This window comes from Aptenodytes patagonicus, chromosome 5 (assembly GCF_965638725.1).
Source record: "Aptenodytes patagonicus chromosome 5, bAptPat1.pri.cur, whole genome shotgun sequence".
Lineage (NCBI taxonomy): Eukaryota > Metazoa > Chordata > Aves > Sphenisciformes > Spheniscidae > Aptenodytes > Aptenodytes patagonicus.
In genome coordinates, this window is record NC_134953.1 from 3,049,875 (window position 1) to 3,071,598 (window position 21,724).

Here is a 21,724-nt window from a genome sequence, read left to right on the forward strand (position 1 = left end):
TATCCCATGCCACAGTGGACCGGCAAGAAGGCTGCAAATGCAGCCGGCCACCGCACAGGACGGAGGTAAGGCTCAGGCAGGGCAGCGTTCGGCACTGCAGTATGGAAGTTCTTCAGCCGATTTAACTCCATGTTCCTTTCATGACTTAAAAGCTTGTACTTTTGGAGACGAAGGTCATTATTTCAATGACGGAAGGAAACAACTTACAGTCCTAGCCATTAACAGCAACGTGCAGGAAACTACTAATAGAAGTATTAATGCTCTTAATTGCAAATAAACTTTTCTCTCACTTTCATCTCCTCTACAAACTGCTTGGTCTAATTCATTTTGTCTAGCTCTTCTCTACCTGTTATTTTGCGTGGATTTTTTCTTTTTCTGGTATTTCACTGTCAAATAGTGAAGACCCAAAATTGTTAAATTGTTTCAGTTAATTCTGCTGAGAACTTCAATACTGTCACATTTTATGCTCCTCCATTACCAGGTTATTATTTTGTATTTCCATTTTGATTTTCCTTTCTATTGGAATGCGAAATGCAAAATTACCAAAAGACCTGAAAGAATAACCACAGAGTAATATTATTACTACAATAGAGTTTACTTGCTAATGTAGGCACAGAGCGGTACATAATTAACTTATCACAAAAATAAAAAAGGATCATATTAATTCATATGAGAATTACTGGGTAACTGATACAATAAATATAACCACAGTGACTAAACTACACGGACATGATCCAAATGGTGTTTGTAAATTCTGAACCCGTACTAAATGAAAATACCTCATGGCGATTAATGTTACCATTGAAAGATGAAAAGTCAGCACTGCTAAACAAAAAAGCTCGTCTGTCATCTGCATGCAACAGTTTGCAATTCTGTCATTATTTAAGCTGTTAAGAGTTGAGCATACAAGAGCAATACCTGCACACTAATACACACTACTTGTTTTTCCCCCCTCCTTTTCTGCTGCTCAGGCGTGTTTCCAAGATAACTGTTGGGCTGTCTAGTCAGAAGCAAATACTGACAGATACCCTGGGTAACTGGACAAACAGCGATTTTCAGCACAGACAGGGTAGTTTTGAAATGGGGATAAACTGATGCTGATGGGGACGGGGAATGGGATCATGAGACAATTTTCACTTATCATAAAAATTAACTTTATTAAAAACTATCAGCCAGAGTAGGAATAATATCTCTGCACTTCTCCCCGTGCCAATATCCTACAGCTCCTGCAAAAGAAAAGAGAAGAAAAGAAAGTACATGAAAATATAATTTAGTGCTTCACATAGCGCCTTGTCAATTTTTCCACACTGCTTACCCTTCTCCTCTGCTTCCAGCAATTACTGGCAGGACACTGTCTCTACTCATTCTAGGCACAGAGGACACAGAAAGATTTAGTTTGCTGTCAGAAACATCAATTTTTCTATACAACCATAATATACATTACAAGCACACCACTGTCATGGAACATTTATTGTGATACTTACCTTCTGCTTTCCGAATCCTTGCATCATTTACTGGATGAGACTTGACATCTACGTAACACCTCCAAGCAGGAAAAGGACAAAGTAACACTGATTCACCGTGGCTGCGTAAACAGGGCACAGCTCTGGCATTTGGAGCCTCTTCTCCTGTAGCAAGATAACTTCAGTACACAGTAAACAACCTTCTGCTAATAAAAGCCCCCACCCTAGTAGCCTAACAATGGATTCCAAGTTCTCATGGGCATGTCCAGACTGTACTTACTACTTTGAAGCCTCCTCCCAGGTCCTCTATCAACTGGAAATAAAAAGTCTCACTGGCAAGCCGTGTGGCAGCTGTCTCTACCATCACCTTTGACATGCAGATCTCGCCTGTGTCCTGCTAGGCTTGTTTCAGTAGCGTACAATATACACAACTCACTGTCTACATATTTTTGCATCTGGTTAAACCGCGACTGAGCCCAAACAAGGCCAAGAGTAAAATCTCAACACTGCAAGTCATCTAATTGCATTAGCATACCCTTGTGGTGTCAGTTTTAACAATTCCTCAAGCTCAGCGAAGCATTTACCTAAATACCACATTCAAAATGCAGGTTATGAGACTGACTGGGTATAAGGTCACATTTAAATACACAGCTGTCTGTTCAGTGTTGGTGCCATCCAATTACCTGCACGTCATGATAAAAAGTGTTTATCTCTGAGACACACCAGCCATGCAGGAACCTAGGGCACACGCCTAATCCCAAACCAGAACGTACACATAATTTGTATACATAGAGACATAATACAGCAAAAACCCCTCTGTATGCAGATGAGATGCTGTGTCCTCGGTTGAAATCCGGCCTCGAAGCACACATCCCTTCTCCCCGAGGTGACAGTACAGCACAATTGCTCTTGAAACCAGCACCATGCAGGAGAGGTTTGTACCCGGCACTAGGAGTTACCTGGAAACTTACCTGGAGGCTCGTACACAATATCCATTTTTAAGGCTTCACAAATTCTCTTTCCTAATCCACAGATAACACTTTGACTTTACTAGTGGCCCCCGATCAGCACGTCGCGACACACAGCACACATTCACATAGAAAGTGACAGGCTAATGGTTATACGCAGCATTACCGCTGACATACACCCACTCTTACAGACTGACACCCCGCTTAACGCAACCAGCGCCTCCTCCCAACGCAGCCCCCAGCAAAACAGAGAAACCCCGACCAATTCTGGCTTTCTAAACTTGTCGGTATACTGTGTGATCAATTTTTTTTTTTAGTTTCCGTAAGTTTCATCACAAATGATTAGTAGCTTCAGTTAGAGAAAGCAGAAGAAACCAAACACAGAGGAAGGTCACCAGGGTAAGTTACATATATTAAAATATTATTTTATCCATTTTATCCACACAGCTCACAGCATTGCTGTTTTGATAAAGCACTACAGGCTATTAACAGCACACTTAAGTTAACCACGTGGTAAATCTTAGTCTTGCCTTTTAAAAATAATGCAAGTTAACCCAACCCAGTTCATTGCCAATACAGAAAATGGCAGATAAATTGGAAAAATGACATACTGAGAAAGGTACAGATGGTAGTGCCAAACCAAGATGGTAGCTAGGTCACTAAACCTCTAGGGATAAATCTTGCCCTCCCACTAAACCAAAAGCAAACCATATCCCCCAAACTGAGCCAAGATGTTGTAAGGCAGCCTGCAACATGTTCACCAGATGCATGTTGACTTTCATTTAAGAGGTACGTTTTCCTAAACGGGTACAACCACTGGCAGAGCTTCCTCCAGCCCCTGAGGAACCTCTGCTTCATCCCTTACTCTTATACCACACAGACAACAGCTGTTTCTCTAAAACTGTCTCTTCTGGTGCTCATGTCTCTTTTCTCTAGAGGTGATAAATGACTCTTCTTCCCATCTAATCCCATGGAAAGTGCTGAAGATCTAAAGCCATTTCATGCCTCGGGATACTACTGTTATTTCACAGCATACTTAAAAAGGACAGGTATTTCACAAAGCAAACAGAAAGGCAAGGTCCCAAGAGCAAAGCCTTTACGAAATTTGAAAAGGCAAAATCAGAAGGCGGCAATGAAAAGTTGGGGCAGGATGAACAAAAGGATTCAAGGAGCGATGACAACAATGGTAGCAAACATTACAAGTATCAATGCCTATCGGAATAGCCCCTCTTAGTTCTTCAGGAATTTACTGAAGGAGTACAGAGGAAATATTTTAAATGCTTATGATTAACAACAATGTAATTATTAGACAGATATGCTTTGATAGTACTGGGGGATGATTGTGATCAGAATCTCTAATAATAGTTTTTGTGTAAACAGGAGCATGAAAATAGTCAGTGTGCCATATTACCAGAAAAAGGATCTACCTGCTTTATACTTTAAAAAAGGAATGCAGGGAAAACTGAACTTTATTTTTTAAACATATGTCCTTTAGAACACGTCCATTCTTTGCTCATGTAACTGAACATTCATCCTCTCCTCCTCCAGCGAGGGCAGGAGCTTTACAGGGTTTTATAACAGATAAGAGCTGCTAAATGGTAACTAAGGCTGGACCATCCACGCAAACACTGGTTATTTGTTTTCATTGTCTGTTTGCTGCTACAAGACGTTGAGTTTCAGAGGACAGCTCACCAGCTGCACATGTTGTGAGCTGTGCAGGAACTAATGAACTTTGCCTTTTTATTTCTTCACAAACAGGAAAAATACTGAATTCTTGCAGTCTTGCTTATGCTGCCCATCAGCAAAACCAACTTTTGTGGTTTGGAAAAAATCAAAATGCATCTGTCACAGTGCATGACACAAGGTCACAGAGTCAATTTAGTTACCTGGATCATGTGTTGCCAGAGTCTTAGGCATACAACTGTCTTATCGCAATGAGGAGGCAGTGAGAATCAGCACAGTGAAAATAAAGCATACACCATCTTCTCCAATATTAACAACTGCTCAGAGTACAAAAAACTGAATACATTTCACATTGTAGTCGTTGCAAGGAGATACATAAATTTTAATAGGATCCCGTTCTTGAGTTACTTTATTGCTCTGCTCAATTAAATGTTATTTAATGATTCACCACTTACAAGGGTATTATATATCATTCTTACTCCGCTGACTTCAGTGACGCTTCTGCTGATTTTTCCAGAAAAGATAACTAGTTCTAAGGAAAAATATTTATCTCCTGCATAAGGCCTAAGTATCAGCAAGTTAAAAGTAGTGACTAAATATAGCAAGCGCTATATTATTTTTGCAATTCATGCATGGGGAGATTCAGGTTAGCACATCTTAATTGTTTACAGCATTGATATTGATATTGGTTTAACAGCCTAAGGATGAGGACTATTTCATGTAATTACTGTGTTTCCATCATAACTGTAACGACCTGCCTGCTGCACTTTCTTGGGGCATTTTATTTTCCACTGTATCCATCGTACATGACTGCTACAGAACAAAAGATGAAGATTCTGGATCATCAGATTAGGCGGTGTGGGTGAATTGCTGAAATGGTCATGTTTGTTCATGTATCGTAGCAGGTTATTCCGATACTCACTCACCTTCACGTTTCATCCCTTAACACACCTTAACTCTACTCATTCTCAGTATGTAGGAAAGGAGTAAAACTGACGACTCCTTGTCTCGGGCACTGACTCTTTGCCCAGAACGCTTATTTCCAAAGATCACTCTCAGGCTTTTGCATCTCCTTGTATCTGGCAGTTAAAGCAACGATTTCACTCTGCAGCTGGGACCACGTGCATGAGGCCAGTCTCCACAACTCAGCTTTCAACTGCTACCTGTTGCACCAAAGTAACCTGATCAGCCATGGTGGCTATCAGAGATACTTGGCTTCATCATCAAATTTTCCATCAGACAAAAATAAACCATTCAGCCCTGAAGTGCAGTTAACCACTTCAGTCAAAAAATGATAATAAGCTGTAGATACTCATATATCCCCATGCTACCTAATGCTAACAATACATCACTTAGTTTTTGCATTGAATAAAAGCTGCTTCTTTCAATTTCTCTGGTTTTTTTTACAAACTTGCTGCCTCACATGAGCATTACCGACAGCCAGCCTGCTTTCAATTGACATGAAACAGTTAATACGAGTAGATTTCCAGTTTGTAGGAACATTGTGATAATATTTATTTACCTTTGTGTTGGAAATTTAAATAAAATTGCATGCAACATCATCGGTGAGACACTTTGGGAATCGTGCAGACATGTGCACCAACCCAGACCACGTGCATTGCACTCCTGCGTGAGCTGTACGTCTTCCCAAGCACCGCGGTGCTCTCTTACGAGGAACCGGGGAGCACAGGCAAGGAGGCAGCAAAGTCTGCACCCTCTTGCAAGGAAGCAATAGTTTCTGTGTTACACACTACTGAAAGAGATTCCCCAGAGAGCTGAGGAATCTAAACGCAGAAAGCCTGACAAAAATTACTGTAACTGAGAACCTAAGGCACAGAGAGATTAAAAAACCTTGCCCAAAGCCTTTCCAAAGCGGAAGATCGCATCAGAGATGGAAATTGAATCTGGCTCTCACGAGTGAGTATCAAACACAAGACTCGGGTTTGTTTTTTTCCTTTGAGGTACTAGAATGTGTAAAGCATTTCCTTATCGCCAGAAATGTCATAAAGCTTGGCCACTCTGATGACAATACTTAAATGCATACTTTTAAGGACATAGTGTCCCTTGAACACATACTTGGCTTTCATTTAATTCAAGAGAAGCTGCACATGCATACATCAGAACCGTACATTAATTGTTACATTTGCAACATTTTAAAACAGATATGCCACATTAATATGCCTGCATTTATCTCTGCTATCCATACAAAGAAACAGACACTGCAAACCAAAGCCAGCAACAATATGAAAGTATCGGGTATTCATGTTTGGGAATGCGCAATATTGAATATTGTATCTTGACAATATCCAAAAGGGGAAAGGGATGCGAGAACATGAGAGAGATTAACACAACAGTCAGTGTGGTGGATAAACTGAATGCATAACTCTTGTTCAGTAAGTCCTGCACGTGAGAGCTAAGGATCTGGTAGGAAGCGGATTTCAACAGGTAATGGAAAAGCAACGTACACAGCCTCTAACTACTGAGCTCTGGAACTGGCTACCACAGGAGCTTGTGGGGGAAGACAGTATCGGCTGGTTCACAAAACGATACACAAATCCATGGACAACAGATCCCTAACAGGACAGTAAAAGGACTGGGCAGGTATATACACTCCAATGCTTCTTGAGGGTCTAGCAAAAAAAACCCCATGGCTACACTCATCTACTTTCCTTGGCAAATATACACTAAGCTAGATGTGCAGTTAGTGTACATTTCATCTGTCCCCTGGGGCACCTCTATAGACAGATGTTCCTATCTACATGAGATTTTAGCTTTACCTACTGTGGAAGGAGTTCAACCTTCCCTGGGAATCCAGGCTTACAGGGTTTTCAAGCAAAATTTCTGGAAGATGATGATGGAAATGGAATTCCTAAGGCAACTGAGCCCACACGTGCAATGAAAACATTAGAAGGAGCGTGCCCTGGATCACGTACAACCAAGGCTAACCTCTGCAGCATCTATACATTGTTATTTTTCATAACTGGAAAATACTCTTCCCACTAATTGCAATTATTTTCTACAGTACAGAAGTAAACTCATGGGAGAGGCTTTGCATGAGTGACCCTAACTTGATGAGTATATTGTCACCTAACCTCTCTGTATACATGGTGGGGATTTGTACTTTGCTATATGTGCAGTAATGATTCCATATGTGCTTACACTTCCTAAGTAATTCTTCAAGAAGATCAGAGGAGCCTTTAAGAAGCACAAACATTTCACTTTTGCATACGATTCTGGAACTTGCTTTTTTCTAGCCCACAGAAAACCACCTCAAGCCTCATTTTAGACTTCTGTCATAATATTTGCAGGCTCGAGACACAAGATTTCATTAATTCCTATACCATCAAGCTCTGTTCCAATATTAAATAAGACAATCAGAAAGCTACTCATATGAGAAGACTACTCTGAGCCAAGACTTCAGGGCTTGGCTTTATTTCAAGCCTTAAAGCGATGTCTTAAAAAAAAAAAAAGAGGAAACTAAAATGCTCAAAATAAAGTAAATCAGCTTTGCCTCCTGGGTAACAGTTTCCTCCTTCCTATGGAAAGGCTCACTCTAAGAATCCTGTATATATTCCTATCCTGTTTCTTTTATGTATATGCTTGTCCTTCAACTCGTATGGCTCAAGATTGCTGCTTACAAGTTAATTTAAGCAGTAAACTGGGATATATGCAGAGCCTTTGAAGTAACCATTTCCCAGTTGTGCTTGCCCACTAAGTCTGTGAAAACACTCGCATCAATTCCACTGGTACTTTTAAAGTTTCATGTAAAGTGAAACACTAAACTTCTGCAGATCACAGAATAGTTCTCTAGAGAGAACTCTTCTCTAGAGAGGAGACAGTTCTCTAGGTATGCCACACAAGTCCAAAAGCAGTAGGAAAAAATCCCTCAACCTGCTGGTATCCTCTTGCTAATGCAGCCTGCCACGCAGTTAACACTCATCACCATACTGGTTTCACGACAACTTACACTCAGCTTGTCAACAAAATCCCCATATCACCACTTACAATCACTAGGCTATCATGTTTTTATTTTTAAAATCTAAAAAAATTAAGTAAAACTCAAAATGGGGAAAGGACGCATTAAAAGTAATTTTTTTATGACTTCGATATGAATTTGCAAGCTTTTTATTATAGTGTTTTCAGTCATATTTAATGGTTTATGCAAGCTAGTTTTACACAAATGATGCACCAATCCACTAACTCTGCTAAGGACAAACCTCGGCTTCCTCGAGGAAATTACCTATACTCTCTGCAGATCACCAGCTGAGAGCTGAAGCGGTGACCTGCTAAGCCTATCAGTCCCTCAGGCTATGAATACATTACAGGGCAGCAACTGAGTCAACAGAACATTGTCTTTTCCTTTCCAAAATTGTAAGAAGCAATTATTCACTCCTGCTTTAGCTTTTTCCTAACCTGAAGTCAACTTATTTGTCCCTTTTCTTAAAAGTATTCCTCTGTCTTGTCTGTTAAAAGCTAATGAAATGGTTCTTATTAAACCTAGTTACATTTAACATTGTAATCAACACTAAATTCTGGGGGAAAAAAAAAAAAAAGTCTAATTTAAAATTTACTTTCCTTTACCTGAAGATAGGCATTAACTCTTTCCTAAAGTCTCATATAAAATATTATTCCTCAAATGTCATTGTATGTCCATACAATCTTTATATTATGTTTCACTAAACACCAATAAAATACTAAAACATCAATATGTAGTTTTCAAGCCCCCTAGCAGTGGACAAGAGAAAAATCAGATCTTCATATAATTTCAAATGTAATTGGTAAATATAACAGGAGCCCAATCCAAAATCCACCGATGGAGGTCATGGGAGTCTTCCCATTAACTTCCACGTGCTTTGGGATAAGGCACCAAGATAAACATGAGCAAGTGAAAGGAAGAGAAATGAAAACTTACCCATGAATTCAATTCCTAAATGGTCTGCTGTACCCAAGAAAGCATGTAAAAGAAAAAAGAAAAAAGAGACGGAAATGTTAGAAATAGACTAAAACGTACGTATCGCCTTTATCGTCACTGGCAGCATTCAATATTCACACGGCAGAGCTGTAGAACACAGTGCGGGGTCAGGGGCCCACTGTGTGGGTACTGGTCAGAAAGAAAAGCAGAACCCAGCCCTTCGAAGGGCAATCCCACGACGGGAATTTAGGGCACTGAGCTGTCCCAGAAGAGAAGTGTATTTGGGGAAGGACACGAACGCCTTTACTCATTATATTTATATTCGACTGAAGGGCCTCAAGCCAGCTACCTACAGGAATTTCATTTTCTCTTCCTCCTGAAACTCCTCCCTCGACATGCTAACTATTGTCATTACTTAGACAAGGTTCTGGCTTTCATTTTCTCTGACAGAGAGCAAAACCTAGAGAGATGAATGGAAGGCTCTTCCTGAGTTTTGCAGCTCTCGCCGCAGCAGAGCGGCCACGCTTGCACCCAGCGTGATTGCACAACTGCTATCTGTTGTGTAACGGAAAATCTGACTTCGGGAAAGAGTAGCCATGTTCCCTACTTAGCCATCTGACTGACACGATGCAATAATTTCAAGACATTTAGAACTGAAGCAAAAATTTTAATGTTTTTAGAGTATCGACTGAATTTACCGCATGGAGTTCAAAACATTTCAGGACCCTTTTTTCACATGACAAATTGGGATATGATATGTCTCTAACAGACAGGTGTTTTAGTGCAAAGTAGATTTAAATTTACATAAAACACTTATTATTTTTAAGTTGATAGGAGTTATGTTTAAGTTGATCTACAATTAAAGAATAACAAACTCTCCATCCTGCAGGGACAGGCCAACAGAAACAATGATAACTGACTTTTCAGAACTTAGTGTGTAAGGAGTAGTAGCTTCAAGTCCAGACTGAAAGTCTGGAAGGCCAGACGTTCACAAAGGCTGCAAAATGCAATTCTCTCCTGCACTAGGCTCGAAATATTTTGCTTTTCGATGAGAGGTAATAATTTGCATTGTAAAGAACAAAGCAGGATTGTTTTCTGAGGAAAATGCAATATTTTCCTTCAAAATATAATAAAAGCAAAATATTTTAATTGCGTTTGTCTTCCTTTCAATTCATAGTCACATTTCCTTAATACAGACCAGATTTTGCCAAAGTTTCCAAGAGCAGTGTGTGCGGAGAGGAAGGCAGTAGGGAAAGAGCAGGAGGGTTACGGGAAAGACAGACCAAGACTGACGTGTTGGCTCGCGCTTGGAGCGGGAAGGTGCTACTGGGAGCTGTGTGAGACGCTCGGTCCCATTAACTAACGGACTGCAACTTTCAGAAGTGGAAACTTAAGAGCTACACAGCAAAGTTAAAAGAAGATTTTCCAATATAAACCAACAGTAATTTTAAATACTTTTTCATATGACTTGTCAGCTCTGGTACCTGTGACGAGAATGTGAAATATTTGGGTTTCTGTTGAAAATACTGGGAGTGATTCACCTTTCGCAACCCTTCATTCAATCCTTCCAGGAGAAGGCATCGAGCATCAGCTTGCTCAGTTCACTTAGCATACAAATCTAGATAATAGTTGCTAAACGCCGTATTTATCTTCGCGCTTAAGACACAATATGCGTCTCAAAAGAAAAGAAGGTAAGATGAGGCTGTGTGGTATAAATACCTTATTAGCATGGTGTCAGGACAGGCGCAAGTCTAGTGACACCCAAATGAATCTTTCTTTTTGGTATAAAATACACAACTCAACACCATACATATATGTATTCTACATTGCAATCTTCTAATCTGTATTCTTGCATTCATGTACAACTGTCACGTACAAACACCCCTGGTACATTTGACACAGGGATGTAATTTTTGTAAGAGCATGAGATCAGAAATATCAGAAGTGCATTCAACATACTATATTCACAGAGATTTGTAACTTGAGTTTTCTCCTCTAATTTTCTGTACCTGTGAAATCTGCAAATATTATCTGCGTGCAATTCACACCTTGCATCCTTCTGTGAACTAGATCAAGATGCAGTCACCAACTGCTTACTTTAAAAAATGGTAACGGAGATCAAAGCACTGTAATCTGGTCTCCAAGGAGCTAAGGATATTCACACATGAAGCAAGATCATGCAACATCATCTTTTTAAGTCTACGTAGAACAGCTGATAAAACAATCCTCCTTTCCTAACTGGGCTATACACAGTCTCTACATGTTTTCCATCGGCAGCCTGCAATCTCCCCACTGAGTTCACCAACACGGTTAAAAGCCACTTTCTCAGAAAGTGCATACAAAATACACCTTTCCTTTAAAAAAATGGAAAAAAGGATTTTAGTTCATCTTTGAGTAGTTTATATGTAAGTGAGAGTCAAGGGTATCTGTGGCCTTCCTGGGAAACATGTTCAACCGGAGAGGGTGGAAACATGTCAGGTCGTTTATTTTAAATATCTCGCGTGCCTGGAAAGCAACTTCTGCAACCAGCATAACCCATATTGCTGACAAAGCTGATTTACACAGATTATGATGAAAGGATGTCTGATGGGATAAACCTTTACAGTAAAATACCCAAGCTGCCAATCTGTATCATTAAGCATAGTTCAACAAGCTCTGCGAGCAGCTACCTGGGACCAGAAAATAATAAAATTATAATTCTTGCGGATTCAGCGCACGCTGGCACCGGCGCAGGCCTCTTGCCCCGCTGCCGTGGCACGCGTACAATGGCAACAGCGCCCAAGCCGGGGAGCTGGCCTCTGCGCTCACCCTCGTGTTTGGGGAACGGACGCTGCAGAAGAGCCAGAAGCGGCAGAAGAGCCGTGGCCGGGAGGCGGCGAAGGCAGGTCGGCTGGGAGCCAGGCTAAGCCCGCTGGCTTGCACAGTGGGACGCGCCACAGGTGACAGCAGCGCCTCAGGGACCGTACATTGCAAACAAGTCTTCCACGCGCCAGGTATCATGCGAGCACCGCTCAAACGCAGTAAACCATGGTTGGTGGTTTGGGTTTTTTTTTTCCTTTTTTTGTTCCCCCTCCCTCTTTTTGTAAGTGCAAAAAGACAGCCTGTAACGCAACCGTTCTCCCCTTCCTTCCCCTCGTTCCCTGGTTTGAGTGTCAAGCCTCTGAGTTTAAAAACCAAAAGACATTCTGATCCTGGAAACAACAGCACTACTTGGGCTGCTCCGAGACTTCAGAAGCAAAAAGGGGGGAAAAAAAAAAAAACCCAAACCATAATCCTCTTAAGAGCCTGAATGTACTCACATTCTTCTCTTCCTTTCCCCCCTCACTGCAGAAATTCAGCTGCACTCACAAGTTATCGAGACCCTAAATTTGAAATTTGTTTTCCTTAATACAAGTATGGCTCCTGCAGCAATGGTGTTTACCAAATCATTCAGCATATTGAATCGGGGACACAAGGCAAGGAAAGGTGCTAGAAGAAATGTCAGCAGTCATTAATCATACCCGTTGTTTGGCTTTTAATGTTGTTATCATTCTAAGACGTTTACTCCACTAGCTACAGGAAAAAACCAAACCAAAACAAAAAAAAAAGTCACAAAAAATAAACAAACCCAAACCCCGCATCTTTGCATCTGGGAAAAAAATCAGAAAAGGAAAGAAAACGACTGCTTCCAGCGCCCAAGCCCTTAGCTGAGCTGGCCCCTGCCACAGGCTGCCTCCAAGGCCCACGCACGCCTCTTCAGAAGGCAGAAAGCGAACGCTGGCTCTCTTGGAGTAAAGCCTTTACACTGCAGGCTGCCATTTCCAGCAGAGGAGTGACCGGACTCTCATACAGGTATAAAAGGGGTCAGAAACCTCCCTGCTGGAAGTGCAGCGGTGAGACGAGTCCCCAGCGCTCCCAGGGCTGCTTTTCCACCCCCTGCACCCAGCGCACGCTGGCGGCGGGGGACGGAGGGATGGGGAGAAGTAGGTGGAACAGGTTATGACCATCATCAGGCTGCCCCGCGGTGGCCAAGCATCAGTCCAGCGGTTACTCTCACTTGCGCTGCCGTGGTGAAAAGAAATGATTTTGCAAGCTCCAGTTTTGGAGATGGGTTTCCCCCCTCTTAACAATGGCGAGAAACTCTCCCAGCAGGTCCATGCGAGAGAGACACGGCGCAGGGAACTGCCCAGCGGGGGCAAGGGGGGGAAGCGAGCTGTGGTGGTGACCTAAGACTGAAACAGAGACAGAAACGTAAAGGATTGACCCCTGACACACCACAGTGTAACAAAGGACTGTTTCATTGCTATACAGTCGTAATATATAAATGATAAATTGCCATTGCCTGCAGAGCGCTTCCTTGGACACGGCGAGTGCAATGCCAAGGAATTCACCATCAAGCAACGCAGTTTCTTTAAGGACTCAGTTCAACCCAAATGTCTACGAGAGCTATTAATGTGCTGAAGCGTGGGTGCTGCTCCACAAGATGGGGTCATTAACCAAATAATGCGACTGTAATTTATTTTTGTTATTGTGATTTCTGCTTTCTTTCTGGCATTGTTACGTTCTTAGGAACTAATATATTACTCAGACAGGAAGATTATTCACTTTTATATTTTACTTTATGAATATTTCTGTATTTTGTTGTTGACGTGGGAAAAATACTGTGCCTTATGGTCCTTGCACTATGTGAATTTGTTGCTAGTATTAAAGCCATTTTAATTTATACTTTATGAATACATACACACCTGGGAATACTTGATAACAAGCATGAGAGAAGATAAATTCGCACTCGCTAATGGATTAATTTATTAGTGCTTCACATAGAACATGCAGCCTTATGTCTGGATTGTGGTTTGCTGGGGCTTTTTTCTTAGTCATATTAAGATGGAGATTTTTCCCCAGTTAAAGACAGGTTTCATTATCCCAGGTACATTCTTAGCTACACCATGAAGAGAAATATAAACTCAACATGTAAATCTCACTGATTTGTAGAAGAAAAATCGTGGACGTGAAAATACTCATTGCAGACGACTACAGACATTTTAATCTGTTCTAAGGATAGGTTGACTCTGGCATGAAGGAGACAGCTTTAGGAAATCAATGCAACAGCAAAGTATTTTGCTCTGCAAATGAAATTTATCAGTTCCAATAAACTCATAAGATTTGTTAAATTGTCCTTGGTAGATTATTGTCTTGAACAGAAAATGCAACATGGTAATATGCTGCAAGCTGCCTTGGGACAGCTCAAGTACTCTGAACAGATTATCTGGCTGGAAGGAACGGGACAAAGTTTAACTCTTAAGTGTCAGACCGATCAAACTTGGTCTGAAATGAAGAAAAAATCTTCCATTCAAAAGGCAGCTAGATCAGGGTACTACCTAAACATAAAAACTGCTACTGTCTTATCCATTACGTTTTATTATGTTCGACAGCACACAGTTATCAGCCTATTTGTGTATTTAATGAAACTAAAACTGTAAGTGGTTACATATAGATATGAAAGTGTATTATTTTTTGAATCCTCAAGTATATTATTTTGTGGTGCCTCATTTTGCATGTGAGCACATGGAGTTACGGGACAAGGGACCTCTCTGTTCAGTCGGAAGGGTACCTTGCTCCCGTTTTCTCTCTGACATCCACAGGAGGTTACCAGACGCAGCAAACTGGCCAAGTGCTCTCAGAGGTTGGTTTGGGGTTTTTTTTTCAGTATCAAAAAGAAAAAGCACCAGCGTGTATTAATGTATTTTACAAATCTCGGTTATCAGAAAGCACAACATCTGATTTTGTTGTTTGTTTTAGAGGGAGCCTGGCGATTTGTTTCTGTAACTAACTTACACAAAAGTACTCTTCACAACATTTTTTTGGGGTGCGGAAGAAATGATTGGGACGGTTCAGGGGAATCAGAGACGCAAAATCAAGACAGTTCAACTACTGATTTTTCAAAGCATCTTCACCAAAAGACACGATAGAAATTTCGCTCTGTGGGACATTTAAAAATGGACCAAACTAAATCCGGAGAATGACTTTGAATAGACTAATACCTGGTGCCTCCTTTTACCCTCTCTGAAAAAGAGGACTATTAAAATTTTCCCAGATGTAAAGCTTCCCTGGCAATAGGTAGGCTGTTCGCTACACGTTAGCTGATATAATAGCAAGTATATAAAATATATCAGTAATTTGCCCCACCTATGTTAAGACACAGCGATGAAAATCACACATACACACATCCCTTATGAGATACTTGGTCAGTTTTCAGTGAAATAATAAATCACTGTTACAGAAATGATAACAACTGAAAAAAAAAAGTGGGCATATATCTATAAAAAACTTCACAATCTGCTATATTCTCATTATAAACAATAAGAGAAGATTTAAATTCTCGCTTTCTACAGATAGGGTTAATTTTATTTTAAACGAAATTAAAATCCTCAGTCTGCAAAAATAAACATTGAAGACAACATCTAGAGCTTAATTGCTTTATCCATTCCTTTTTAAAGAAAAAAAAAAAGGCAAAGGAAGAAAAAACCTAGACTTGCTGGGAGTATTTGTATGGCTCTGGCGAGGCTATAGTATAGCCTCAGGGCAGAATCCCCCCCCCACTATCAATTCCGTAACAAAGGAACATTTGAAAAACCTCCGGCAAAACCTGTTGTTACATAAATAATACACAGTGCTGAATAATGGAATAAACTATTGATTTTCTTTCCCTTTGAATGACAGAAGCTCGTGGCTGTGGTTTACACCACCAAAGTTGAAAGATTGCTTCTAACTTCTGAAAATAAAGAATAGGAGTGGTCCCATCTTCACAGGTTCCAGACAAGTTGGAAATTTCAACTACTTACCTCATCTGCAGCACGCAGGCTCAGAGGATTAAGCTTGCCTCTTCCCTATCATTTTAAGACCTTAAATTATCATCTCTACAGCTAACAGACAAAGTTACTTACTCTTTGAGGCACTATGTTGGATTTTAATGAAAAAATTTAGTCTCATCAAACAACGTAAGCAATCTCTACTGATATCCACAATATTGTAAATCAGTACAGATTTTAACCCTAGGTTAATTTTTGTTACTGTAGCTATAAATTCAGCAGAGCAAATAAACATGTCTTTAATTTCAAATCTATGAATAGCTTATTGAAATTACTCCACTGAACTTACTAAATGCCTGAAGAACGTGTTCAAGAATTTTGCCAGATCCAGGCCAAAATGTTTAGTGTCGGGTGTCAGCCAAGTGTAGCAATGCTTTATTTTTCTCTGAATAAGCCATTGTTTTCATCAATGAGAAGAGAGAGCAGGTAGATGTTAGATGCTGCTGCTATATGCAGATACATTTTTGCTGATCTTGAATGATTTTGCTGATTTTTGCATTCATAAATCAACAGAACTGCTCAACTTTAATTCATCCCAGAATATCAGCGTGTAAACAGTAAGTCCACACAGAACGCTTCGTCTCCAGTCAGACGACTTGAAGATGCTTTCTTATTTTATTTGCTAAAAATATAATGCTGGTTCCACGAAAATTGGTAACTACATCAAATGAAAATGAAGCTGCCTGTATAGAGCCTCATAGCTCATGGTGACAAGGTTATTTATGAAGTTTTCTCTAAGTATATGTTGAAAATGATAAACCAATGTGACCACTCCGAGATCAACTTCCTCCCCCGCCGCAATGAGACTGCAGTAAACATTGCACATTATATCCTGGTTACTTGACTACTGATAGCAGCATCAACTGTTATAACCAATGATTGTGCTAGATATTGCTAGGAAAAAATCAAGATTTCTCTGATATTCTGCAGTTTTGACAGATCACTAAACCCCTGTATTAGCATTGTAATTGCAAAAACGTAAATTTTCTTTTTTGTTCCTGTTCATTACTGAAGCCTATCATCGCCTGTAAAGTTCTTCCCCCCCCCCCCCCCCCTTCTCAGCTCCATACATCACACTTCTTCTATATTGCCATCTAAAAGCCCAACCTCACAGACCAGGATCTCTGACTGTGCTAAGGACTACACAAAGAGAAAACACCGACGTAGCCGTCTGACCTACTTTTACAATTCTGAACTGTTTTCCTGGGCTTCTGCTGCAACTATAACAATGACTGCGCTTGTCCCACAGTTGCAATTACATAGTAGGTGGTAACAGCACTGTCACAACCGAGGAACCGTCAGGAGAATTAGGCTATGGAGCAATATATTCTTCTATCCTTCTCTGTGTCATTAACGCAACGGTTCCTGCAGAGCCGAGACTCGTACTGCATAAAACCCCAGTCCCATCTCTCACGACTACTACCCCAGGTTTGCACAGCGGCATCACGCTGCCTCTGCAGATGGGCTCACCTTTATCCGCAGGAATGCTGGCGACTGGGTTTGAACGTATTTATCTAAGTCGAGCTTAGCTGTCCTAAGTCATTCCCCCGAACTGCAGTAGCAATTGGCATGGTTAGTCACGCAGAGTCCTTTGAAAATGCCAACCTCTACATCGGAAAAACTGGTCCTTTCCCAAATACGTTGTGACAAGGTCTCATAAAGCTAGATAGGAGAGGGGGGGGAAATCATATTTTTTCTCAAAAAACAGAAAAAAGTACAAACCATAACCCAAAAGCATATTCGGTACTTTCAAAACATATGGTCTGGAAAGTTTTTGGAACCGTGTATGAATTAGATTAGTTAGCTTGTCACAGGCGTGAAAGATTTCACTTGACTGCAGCGTTCTGTGGGAGAAAGAATCCTCTTCTGGTTAAATAAATGACACAAAATGTCTATTAAGGTGGAATAAGTCTATGAGTTTCTTAGAAATTACTGTAGGGATTTTTGCACTATTATTTCCAAAGGGGTATTTGATAATATGGGTCTGTAAAATGTAACCAGCCTCACAGAAACATTAAAGGAATTGCTAATAGCTCCCTCATCTTATGAACATATGACATTTAATAAACATTTCTCATGCTAAATGTTACTTTATTCCTTCCACAGATCATTAAGCTGTCCTTCACTTGCCTACTACAGGAAAATGTTTCAGATGCAATCGTGTTTACTGCTCTCTACAGGCACAGAAAATTTTGTAAGTTTTTGTCAATTTCTTAAAACCTAATTACTTTCTTCAACTTCAGGACAAGGAACGTACAGTCAATTTGCTAAAAAAAATATAGCTTTATTCCCTAACGCACCAAGTAATTTAGTTCTACTGCAGTCAAAACACAAACTGGCAGCAGCAGAGTACAGGTATTTAGACCAAGATTTTTACAATATTGACTGAAAGTTTTAATGGCTGTGAATTATACATCTCTATTCTAATGACAAGAAAGTTGCCATATTTATTTATATCCATATTTATAGCTGCCTAGATAACTGGTCTGATTTTTGCACAAAAGGACTCGGGAGACTCAAAGATGTGGGGTTCTCAGACCTTTTTGGAACGATGCTGGTTTTTATCTGCCTTGATTTGGGAAACTACATGTCTTTAGACATCCAATTTTGACAACTGTAACCATAATTGCTGTACACAGAAGACACTTTCTCATATTGTTTCATTTCAAATAATGTAGAATGGAGCAAGAGAATTATTTGAACTTACTGATTGCTCTGTGCACGTGTCTTGCACTTGGTGTAAGTCGCTGCCTTAGGCAGCAGCGTTACTGAGCCTCATTTCCAGCAGTCCTGTGTTTCAGGCTCAGATGATGATAAAAGGGCATAAGCTTTAATCAAATTTTTCCCAATGTTTGTGGCATTTGCTGCCTTATGGGCGCTCTGGTCTCCTGTGCAATAGGTACTCCTGTGTGTCAGGAGTCTTTCAACCCACCTTCCTGAACCATCAAAAGTTTATTAACACCATGATCTCCAGTGTTCTTCCAAACCTTACCGAGAGTCCTTTTTCTAGGAAACCAGGCATGGAAGTCCGTTTACACCTCAGATCCAGCTGCAGGTGAGCAATCCACACGTACGTGATGCTCAAAAGGGTTTTATTTAAAAGAGGTTGCTCTCACCTACGTAGGTCTCCCCTATTTAGTGAGGAAGAAGAGAAGCATCCCTCCTTTTTGTTATTCCTTTCAATTTCACAGGGCCGTATACTCGAAAGCTTTAAAGAACTTACTGCAGTGAACTTTATCAGAAAACACAGCATTTGTCCAACATCTCTTATGATTCAATGGAGGAAATACCGAATGCCGGTTCACAAAAATACTCCCATTGCTGTGCAATTCTGCCATGTCTGCAAGAAGGTCATATGCATAGCAAGGGAACGACTCCAAATCTAGGCACATCTCTCCTTTTTCTCTATTCCTAACTCCCTCTCTATTCATTTTACAACTCAACTAACAGTGGGGTTTTTTTAAAAAGCTGCTGCATGTTTGTTGGCTGTCATGGTGTGCAAATCACGCACATACACAGCATTGCTTGCACTGCATTTATGCAGTATGTGGTATTAAACATCAGAGGGACAAAAGTTCAGGTATAAGTGGCTTGCTAGAGAAACTAATGGGTTTTATTTTTAGTTTCTTTTTGTTTCCTGGGAAATGTCTATCAAAAAACTTTGAGATTCCACCAAAACATTTGAGCAGTTACATTTTATTTAAAGCTGGTGAGTACACAGACGCTTAAGGTGATTATTTTACTATATAGTGTTTTCAGAGTCAAGGAAAGGCTCCTTGAAGGACAGGAACACTTCAGTACTCCAATTTGAGTGCTCTCTCAAGTCACCTACCAGATGCCTTCCCCAAACCCTATCCTGCGAGGCTGGTGCACTGTATGAACAGTCTTAATGGAAATATACTGGCAATTGTCAGCCTATTTATTGTATTAAACCACAAACAGCAGATGGGAGCACAAGAGCTCCATTCTTCTCTAAGTTAAAATCCTTTCTTGACGTCTGGGAACAATTTGTTCAAGCTAGTCAATACTACGCCGGGTATGCTGGAGAAGCACGCCGATTTGAAGAACAGCTCTGCAGCGTACAGAGCACTGTGTCTGAATCGCAGGATTTTTGAAGTGAGACAGTGAGATGAGTTATTTGTTGAGATGTGAAAACTACGGAGTTGAGGTGTATTATCAAAGCACCAAGGAAATATATCTCTTACCTGGAGCTGTAACAGTTCAAATGGTGATATTTCTATTTGATTGTGGGTGTTGGCACACATGCCCTGACAACATCAGGCCAACTTGTGCTTACGAACCCACAGATAGTATAATAAATAAATCCCCGTATCATGCTGTCAGATATAGTACATTGAAATGGAATCATGGCTTTTTCCCATGCTTAAGCTGCTTTGTTTATGGCAAGGTTACGGAAATATATTCCGCTTAGAAGCCATTAGCTAATAATGTAAACAAACACGCAGCAGCAAAAATGGATGGCAAAAAATGACCATCGGATCTTCCTCAGAGTCTGAGCATCTTGTGTAATTTTGGATACGACATGAATTTATGACTCTGATATGTAGGTAGCAATCTGAAAAATTATTTAATTGCTTTTGTGTTTTAATACTGTAGGCGTTCAAATTCTTTGCTACTATAAATACATTAAAACAACAGTACTATAAATAGATATAACAAAGGTGGTCTAAAAATGTTAATGTTTTGGATGGATAATACGACTCATCCATGAGATTTGAAGCAGACAGTGCTATGATAAAAAGAATTATTAGCTGCTATCAAAAGCAATAAACCATAACATATTGGAACAAAAGCGTATGATGTGCACACAACCCAGAATCACCTACAGCGAGAGCAGCAAAATTAAAGCTGCTGTTTGCCCCCATTTGTGTATGGTGATACACGGCAATTAATTGCAACGAATATAATGTGAGAATAGTGCCAAAGGGCCCCATATATAGAAATATTAAACTCATTGGACGTAATCACTCTCTCAGAGCCATTCAAACAAATGAATTGCTTGTGCACGGATCAGATGTAAACCAAAACAACCAGAATGGTACCTATATGCCGATACCTGCAGCACTGGCGGTTTGCATCTGGTCCTCAAGCCAACTCACAGATGACTGCAGCACCCCACACAGAGCAGCATACGGCAAAAGAAGAAGTAAAAAGGAGCAGAATTTGTTCTGCGACCTTCATAAACACGAACCGTTACTTAAAAGCTAGGCAAAGAGGTTTAGATGAACGTGGAGCTCATCTGTTAAAAGACTTCCCAGGAAAAGGCAACAGAAAGCCAGTGGGAAAGACTGGAAGAGCCACTATGGCCTGCCCTCGGCGAGACACCTCAGCGACACCCGTGCTTAGGTGATCAAAAGTGCACTTGTTTTCTTTCTTCTTGTTTCTTCTCCATGACACAAACATTCAGGGGCCTCAAAGAATTTAATAGTCCCCAACAAATCTCAGAGAACATTCCACCATCAAAGGTCTTCTGAATTACTCCTTCGTTCCAGGATTAAGATACAGCTTTATCTTACATTCAATTAGATGTTAACAATATTAAGGAATTCAGTGTTTCCCTTATAACACCTTTCTACTAGGGCATAAATTATTTTGGCAAACAAAAACAGGGCAAAAAGAAGGTCTGGATTCTTTTCCAGTACAAACAAACCAGGTATGTCAGTAAGTAAATGAGTTCTGTAGGATGGTCTAGAAAATGGAAATAAAATAAAATAAATAAAATAATGTTATCACCTGCTTAGGGCTTGTTTTGTTTGTTTTAAATCAGTAGGCCTGTGCTCAGAGCAAAGCTGTGAGATCAAGTCAAAACTTTTTACTTCTCCGTGGGCT

At 40.4% G+C, this 21,724-nt stretch overlaps 1 protein-coding gene and 1 long non-coding RNA gene across 5 annotated transcripts in view; both read right to left on the minus strand.

Moving 5' to 3' along the window:
* Positions 1 to 21,724, minus strand: part of NRG3 (neuregulin 3) — a 427,079-nt gene that overhangs the window by 64,369 nt on the left and 340,986 nt on the right. For 2 of the 4 annotated variants that reach the window (XM_076338349.1, XM_076338346.1), the window contains exon 4: positions 9,027 to 9,053. The exons of 1 other annotated variant lie outside the window; for it this stretch is intronic. In XM_076338349.1, the coding sequence (XP_076194464.1) occupies positions 9,027 to 9,053 (27 nt within the window). The remainder of the gene's footprint in view (positions 1 to 9,026; positions 9,054 to 21,724) is intronic. One more of the 4 variants, XM_076338347.1, reaches the window with a different exon arrangement.
* Positions 866 to 1,620, minus strand: LOC143160335 (uncharacterized). Its single transcript, XR_012995363.1, has 3 exons — positions 1,485 to 1,620; positions 1,316 to 1,366; positions 866 to 1,226 (listed from the first exon to the last, which is right to left on the minus strand). It is a non-coding gene; the product is annotated as an uncharacterized LOC143160335 (long non-coding RNA).